General features: G+C 37.1%; 1 protein-coding gene across 2 annotated transcripts in view; it reads left to right on the forward strand.

The window, feature by feature from the left end:
- Nucleotides 1-7,609, forward strand: part of GLUD1 (glutamate dehydrogenase 1) — a 29,400-nt gene extending 21,791 nt beyond the window's left edge. For both annotated transcript variants that reach the window (XM_051799842.1, XM_051799843.1), the window contains 7 exons: nt 5-142; nt 1,146-1,283; nt 1,410-1,490; nt 2,174-2,297; nt 3,525-3,616; nt 5,550-5,612; nt 6,248-7,609. In XM_051799842.1, coding sequence (XP_051655802.1) covers nt 5-142; nt 1,146-1,283; nt 1,410-1,490; nt 2,174-2,297; nt 3,525-3,616; nt 5,550-5,612; nt 6,248-6,367 — 756 coding nt within the window. In that variant the 3' untranslated portion in view covers nt 6,368-7,609. The remainder of the gene's footprint in view (nt 1-4; nt 143-1,145; nt 1,284-1,409; nt 1,491-2,173; nt 2,298-3,524; nt 3,617-5,549; nt 5,613-6,247) is intronic.
- The last annotated feature ends 814 nt before the right edge of the window (nt 7,610-8,423 follow it).

Consider the following 8,423-nt stretch of genomic DNA (forward strand, 5'->3'; position numbering starts at 1 on the left):
TCAGGGATTTGGTAACGTGGGCTTGCATTCTATGAGGTACTTGCATCGTTATGGAGCAAAATGTGTCGCTGTCGGGGAGTTTAACGGTTCTATCTGGAATCCTGATGGGATTGACCCAAAGGAACTAGAAGATTTCAAATTGGTATGAAGCTTAACTAAGCAGAAAGTGTTTTATTTTTGTCAGCTTTGCAAGTACATAGGATGACACTGCAGACTGGTGTTAATTTGATATTTAAATCATGCTGCAATTAGTCCTTACAAAATGGCTTAGAAATGTTGACTCTTCTGACCTTTCTCCTTATTTACGCTTTGACCTGACTCAGAAGAATGCCTGCAAGTGTGCAGGCTAATTACTTCAGTATTATTTTGCTTTTCTTATGCCTAAACTAGGAAAGATGTCTTAAGGAACCAGGGCAGGGAGATTCCTGAAGGGTTCCTGACTGAGAGTCACAAGCATGTGGTCATTTAAAGACCTGCGCTTTTGCTGCTTCTTAATTATTGAATGTTTCTGAAAGAATGAAAACCTGTCTTGCAGTGTGACTTGAATGTGTGGTTTATAATGACAAGTGGATATGGTCTTTTTATTTCCAAGTGAAGCAGACTTGAGGGGACAGGCACTAAAGTGCAGTCTTCTACTTGAAGTTTCTAAGAGCCTTATTTGATGTTTTTTCTTTTAGATAGGGAGTATTCAAATGTTTTTATCACTCCCTTTCTCAGAAGAATGAAAAGCTTTGTCACTAAGCAAAAGCTATCATTATAGTACTTTAAAATAGTACTTTTGAATCTTATGTGATGCAACTTAGCCTATGTGTAGCACTCTAGTGAGTCATTTCAGTTGTTTGAAAACTATTTTAAGGGCTGAGAGGGACCTTTTTTTTTAATACTCCAGAGCCCAAATGCTTATCAGTGTCTTTGGCCAGAGAGCAGTTATGCCTCAATCCCCATCTTGGGAACTTTGACTGTTATTTGAGCTTTGTATCTTGCTTTTTGTATGTAATCTAAGTAAAGATAGGAATTATGTTATGTACTGTCTGTCTGGTACTGTTGCCTTTTTTTTTATTTCTATTATGGAAGCCAGAGGAAGGGAAGGAATTCATACAAGTACTTACACACTCAAAACACCCTGGTTTGTTTTCTTTGCACAGCAACACGGGACAATCATGGGCTTCCCTAAAGCAAAGCCACTCGAGGGCAGTATTCTGGAAACAGACTGTGACATTCTCATCCCTGCTGCCAGTGAGAAACAGTTGACTAAGGCCAATGCTCACAAGGTTAAAGCAAAAGTAAGTGAAAAGAGTTCAAATGTAAATGAAAAATAGGGGAGGTCTGTCTAAATGCTATTATTTGATAATTAGCATGGACAAAACCAAACATATACCTCTGAGCTACTCTGCTGTGATTTCTTTCAGATTATTGCTGAAGGTGCCAATGGGCCTACGACTCCTGAAGCTGACAAAATCTTCTTGGAGCGGAATATTATGGTTATCCCTGTAAGGTTTTATTATGACCTTTGATTTCATTACAAAAATAACATTTTTGTGAACTGTAGGAAGACATTATTTATTGAAGGTTTTTATGAATAGCCATTCATTCTCTAAGAGTGCTTTTTTAATAACAGATGTCTAGGAAATGGGTGTCAGTGTTGCTTAAGAAAGGCAGTATTTATTAAAGATCTCACTGCAATATACTGGCCAGTTTGTTTGTAGACATTGTGTATCTGGGTGATACTGTAGATTGTACAGAGTAAATGTTGTGAGTATTTGAAAGAATAAGACCTAGCCAGGTATAATGACATTTTTTTCTTAAAGAAAGGGTGTCCTGATCAAGTGATATTGCTAGACAGAGTGGCTGATCTTCAGCCTTTACTCACTGAGATGGCCTAAGGATGCCCTAATTTTTTTGATTTAACACTTTTGCTAAAATAGAGGTAGTCAGTCAAGCACACCTGAACTTCATGTGTTCTTAAGTCAAGTCCTCTTTAAATCAGTAGAAGTAATGCCTGGACTGCAGAAGAGGATAAGTGTTGTCCTATAAGAGTAAGAACTGAATTGTCTTCTGTACTGCAGTTTAAAGTAGTGCTTTGTACATAATAGTTCTGCTTACTTTTGCATAATACCATAGAGCTGCCTTTGTCACATGGTCACAACTCAAAATATTTGCTATTTCTGTGCAGGATCTTTACCTGAACGCTGGTGGTGTAACAGTATCCTATTTTGAATGGCTGAAAAACTTGAACCACGTCAGTTATGGCCGTTTGACTTTCAAATATGAACGGGATTCAAACTACCACTTGCTCAGTAAGTGCTCAGTTCCACTCCCACACACTGTTTAATCAATAGATTGGACTAGCAAACACCAAATGTGGGACAAATAAATACAGAACTAATTAAAATTCACCACAGTTTCCCCACAAGTCTATAACTACTTCATACTAAAGAATAGAGAAGGTTTTATGGGTTTACTGACTCTGATGGCCCAAGTTAAATGCATAGTTTTTCAGTTATCTTTTCATTCTTCCCTCAGTTTTGTGAAAATACTGAAGTCAAGCTACTTATGTGAAATATTTATTACTTCTTAATAAACATCCTTCAGCTGTACACTTGGTGTTTGAGAAGTATTCAGTTTGAGTGGGTAACATTGTTCTGCACATACAACAATAGAGGATTTCTGTAAAGGACAGTGGTATAATTGGTACAAGCACTGTAAAAATCTGCTTATGGCCTACAACTCCACTTATGGTCATTCTGTGCTACCTAGTTTCTGGGAAAGAATACCAATTGCACAGAGAGAGGAAGCTTAATGGAGAAGTACTGGTGGATGTTGCTCCATTTTAAGCAATATTCTGTAGAAATGTGAAAATCTTGAAACAGAGGACTTCACAAAACATGCATGCATGATTTTAAATATAACCTTTTCTCTTAAATCATACTTTTCAAGGTGTTTCTAAAGTATTTGAGAGTTACAGAAATTCTCCTTTAAATCCCTTCCTTAGCTTCCAGATTGTCTTATCTCGAATACTCTGTGATGTTGGTTTAGGGATTTCAGGAATTAAGATGAAATAAATATCAATGAAAATACCAAAGCACTGCTCATGTCCTAAGGGAAAAAACCTAAAATTCCACATGGGCTTTTTTCTTAGCAATTGCTGTATATTCCAAGTGCAATATGGGATGATTGATTGCTTTAACTTCAAAAAATAGTTTGTCTAATACTACCTATCAAGTTAGGAAAACTAATCCAGATTACTCTATCAGTTTGATAAGATTAGTAAAATCAGTAAATTGAGTTCATTGCCTTATGACTGTACTATAGTAATACTGGAGTCATTCACATATAAAACCAGAAAAAAATCAGTATCTTTCTCTTTTTTTAGAAAACAAAATAAGATGACTCCTTTACCCACAGCCCCTATAGCCTGCATTTCATGCCACTGCGTGCTGGAAGTCTTGGCCTTGCCACCTTTGTTAGGGAGCACATTCCTCTCCTTGTCTGTTACCTTGCATCTATTTTTTTTTCCTTTCTAGTGTCTGTCCAGGAAAGCTTGGAAAGAAAATTCGGGAAACATGGGGGAACTATTCCAGTTGTGCCTACAGCAGAATTTCAGGATAGGATATCGGTAAGTAGCTGCTGCTGGTTTTTTTTACTGTCAAGGTAGGTGTATCCTGATATTATAACTGCAATCTAAATTTTACCATTGTAGCTACCACGGAGCATTTTTCCTCAAACAAGGCATTAACACATAGTTAGGCTGATGGTCAAATAAATAAAGCAAGCAAATAATCTGACCTGCTTAAGAATACTGGAAATAAGCCATTTTTGCTTTCTTTTACTTGAGCCTGTGCAAAATGCCTCTAATATTGTAAAAAAGCTACAGTTTTAACACAGATGCATTTTGTATTTTGGAGATCTTGTTGATATAATTTGCCCGGATTTCCAAAAAACTTTCAACAAGATCCCACACCACAGACAGTTTGATATGGTTTTTTCTGTCACTCCAGATTAAGAGCTGGGTGAAAAGTTGTAGAATGTTCCTCTAAGACTGAATTAACAGGCAAAGAAATGTCAGGTAAAATTCATTGTTATCTAATGTGTAGCAATACATGGTGGGGAAATTTCCATAAAAAATGATGGGTTGTGAGTTCATCCATTTGCATTCAAATGGAAGTTTTGGAGGTGATGACAAAATATAAGCTTAGAAATCCATAGCAATCAAAAAGCAAATCCAGCATTAGAAATTATTCTGAAGTGAAAATACAAGACTGATTAGTGATGCCACCATATGAATCCACTGTGTCTGCCTTCTAAATACTGTGTGCAGGTTGAGTCTCTGCATCTTCAAACATTATAGATGTGAGAAAAGTTCAGAGCAAGATCACAGGAATAACCAAAAGTATGGAAGCTTCTCCTACATGGAACAATGAGCTAACCTTGGTCTTACTGGCCTGAACTGGTCAGGGGGTGGAGACAGTCATCTCTAGGATGAGTGGTGTGAAAATAGGCAGGTGAGGGTATATAGTTCACCATCTGGAATGGTTCAAACAGAACCAGCACAGTGAGGCACAGAATGAAGAATAAGGGGATGGTTCCTAGCACAGCAGACTGTTCTGCCAAGAGATACATGGAGACTGAAAGCATCAGTCAGCTTGTTTTCAAACACAAGTTCAGGAGGAGATGGAGCAAATGATGGGGTGTTGAAGTCCAGTGAGTTGTGAAGAACATTAAACCATGCTTCCTTGGGAGGAAATCAGGGGAAATGCATGTGGACTTGGACTACTGTCAAGTGATAGAAATAGATTTTAGCCTGATCCAGTATGATGCTAGCATTTTCATACACATTAGGTTTTATGGATAGCATTCCTGATGGTTCTGTGGCTTAAAGCAATTGCTGGATCTCAAACACAAGCTATAGAAACTGGCCTAGTGCTTTCTACTTCCAGCCCGAATAGATATTTGAGGGAAAGTGTATATTTTGTATATGTACCTGTCAAATCATTAGTAAATAACAGCAATCAGGACAATGCAACATTGAAGCTGATACTGAGTCATCCTAATTCAGGCAGTCTACAACTACTTACTGCTCTGTGTATTTAAATTTTAATGGGAACAAAGTTGTTTTGGAGTTGCTCAGGGCTAATACAATGTGGACAATACGAATTTGGGATTCATGCCCTTCCTAAAACCTGTCTTCAAAGCAATTGCAAGAAGTTTGTAAAGGTTATTGACTCTTGGGAGCTTTTTTGTTTAATATTTACTGTGCATTCTGAAGGCTGAAACAGTAGTTACAACATCAATAAAAAAATGCATCATGCATCTAGAAGCTATAAAAGACTTCAGTGCTTGCATTTGAGGTTTTAGAATTGAATTGGCCATAACTAGCTCTTCAAGTAACACAGTAAAAGTGATTTAGATTCTTTAGAAGGAGTGAGAAAGCTTCAGTAATTAAGGGAATCCAACATGTCATTGTCCCTAATGCACCTTTGTGTTCTGTCATTGTCCCTAATCCCTTTATGTTTTGGATTAAACCCTGATTTTATTCTCTGTTGTTGCAGGGTGCATCTGAGAAAGACATTGTCCACTCTGGGTTGGCTTATACAATGGAGCGTTCTGCCCGGGTAAATATTGCATTACTCTACAGACTTATATGAGAGAAAACTCACATGACTTTGGGACAGCTTTTGAATAGGTTGTACAGAATTTCTCTGCAATTAAAGGAATAGATAATGGGAGTTACCACGAGTATGAAGTACTTCTGCTCTCTGCCATTATGGCCACCATTAACTGGTTATAGTAAACATTAGAGATTAATACAGGAAATGAAGAAGTATTTTCTAGTAGAAACTATAGTAATTAAGAAATTTTCAGTTGTCTTCCTGTACCTGGCTAAACTGGAACACATACATAAGAGTGCTTTACTTTACCATTAGCAGTTTTAGATTAACCCCTCTATGCTGTGTTTTTAATTAATGGGACAAAACCTACAGCGAGAGACAAGATGTTTCAAGTATGTGAGGTACATGTTAGTCTAAGACTTGAAAAGGGCTAATATAGTAAGATGGGAAAGATTTTCTTCCCTTTCAGTTATCAGTTATAAGGGGAATCAAGACATTTTATGATTGATCCACAAAGAATCAGAGCTCTGATACCAATCTAGCAGCTCCTTTTACTCCTAACTGGGATCCTGCAAGCAAAATTGTTCAGCTCCTAGGGAGAAACTCACAGAAGTAACATATAACCTTTTCTGTTTCAGCAAATCATGCGTACTGCCATGACATACAACCTGGGTCTGGACCTGAGAACAGCTGCCTATGTCAATGCAATTGAGAAAGTCTTCAAAGTGTACAATGAGGCTGGTTTGACCTTTACATAAACAGGCCATGACCGCTCCTTGTTGTATCCCACCCCTCTCGCTGTTAATGTACCCTCTTCTTGAGAAAGCTTATCACAAGTTTACATGTAACCACAAAATTTTCTTTTCTTCTGACATTATAGTGGATTCTATTCTCAATTAGTTTCAGTTCCGAACTAGTCTTTTTTACAATAAAAATCCATGGATTAGGAAATTGTATACAAGTATGTATCTGAAGATAACAGTTCATCTGCACTTGTGGGGGCCATTCTGGGTATTTCGCCTACAAAACAAAATGGTACATTTTATATATGGAAGAGTGGTCTTGCCACCTGAGCCACTTCTCAGACTTCAGATCAGATACTGTACTATATGAGCACTTAGCTCATTATTACTTCATGCACTTTTGTTTAATGACGTAATTTTGGCTTCAGCACTTTCAGTAAGGCCTTGTATGATCAATGCTGTGGCATTGTCAAAGGAAGAACGGGCCTCCAGCAGGGATTAACTTTGATAGGAGTCTAGTTTTTGTTTGTAGTAAAGCTTCAGGCCTGATTCTCTTTAGGCAATATTTTTTCTTTAACTGTGCTGCTGTTACAGGACTGCCTTTTATCGCTTGTTCAAGCTAGTTTGACTGTCATCATGACGTATGTAGCGCCGACAGACTAATATTTTTATAAGCTGAAACTATCAAGCAACTCTAGTTATGTTTTTAATCAAGTATCTACATAATTCTGACTATAGGTCATTTCCTTTTTTTAAAAAAAGGGATATTCTGGATTTGGTAAGCAATCATACTTAGGTTTTTTGGAATTCTTTTTCAGTCTTTCCTTTCAGAGGCTTTCTGAAAATTGGATACTGCCTCAATGAACAACTGAAGTGAAACTGAACCCAGAAATCATTGGCCAAACCACAGAGGAGCTAAGATGCTGCTATAAACTTAATCCACTGTCTTAACACACATGGCCTTTTTTTTTTTTGGTCATAAGGAGGTCTTGAAAATTTTGAACATCTTGGAGTTCAACAAAATGGACCTCAACCAAATATTGTGGATCAAGCACAGGTTTTGAAGTGTAAGGCTTTTGTCCCGTGGAGTCCCCTTGAAGTGCCAGATGTTATTTATGTAATGAATATGAATGTTTTTTTTAAAAAGACAACTAGTCCCTCCCAGAAACTCATGCTTTTTTCCTAACTACTTTGTAACTGCATGACATAACCTGGAGAGAGAGCAGTTATTAAAAAAAGTTGACCTTTCCAAACCTACTATGCTGGTGTATTACTGTTTTCTATTTCATGCAGTAGCTTTCTATAGTTACAATCAATCTGAAAATCTTCACAGAACACTTGTCTATCACATGCTCACTGCTAAAATGCTGCCCCAAGTTTTCTTAAGGGGCTCACTAATACTTCTCTTGAACTTGCCTGTCAGCAAGACTTTTAAAATTGGATATATTTGGTAAATCATTTCAGATCTTTTTACTGTGTCTTCTCAAATTTGTGTGAAGAACTATTCTGGTAGTTAGCATGGAGCAATAAACCTGCGTGGTGCATTTAATTAGTGGCTTGCTCCATCATATATACCAATGTCTAGTTTTATAAAAGTACTACAGATCACCTAAGTGCAGCATATATATATATACACACACATATACTGACATCATTTAAAAAATGAGAACCCTTTGAGCTTAAGAGAATTATTGTGATCGAGGTGTGGATCTCTAAATACAAGATCTATATCCTAGATCATATTTTTCAGTGCAGTTTTTACATAAACATTGATTATATAGTAAAACAGAAGAAGTATTTTAGCAATTCAACTCTGACAAACTGTAACCAAAACCTCACAAATAAACAGTTGTATTATTAAAAAGAGAAATAATCTTAAAAGCAGCATTGCATTACCTGACAGAAAATTTGTTAAAAGGAAAATGTGTACTGTTGTTCTCCCTCTCCTGCTTCATTTCCTCTACAGATAGTAAAGCACCACTAGTTTGGATGTGCAGACCTTTTCAGTGCTGGAGCACACAGAAAGTTGGCATAGATAGCTAACTGGGGTATCTTCTACCTCCTACCAACT

The sequence above is a fragment of the Manacus candei genome, unplaced genomic scaffold (assembly GCF_025592945.1).
Source record: "Manacus candei isolate 608988 ecotype Guabito, Panama unplaced genomic scaffold, ASM2559294v1 h1tg000050l, whole genome shotgun sequence".
NCBI lineage: Eukaryota > Metazoa > Chordata > Aves > Passeriformes > Pipridae > Manacus > Manacus candei.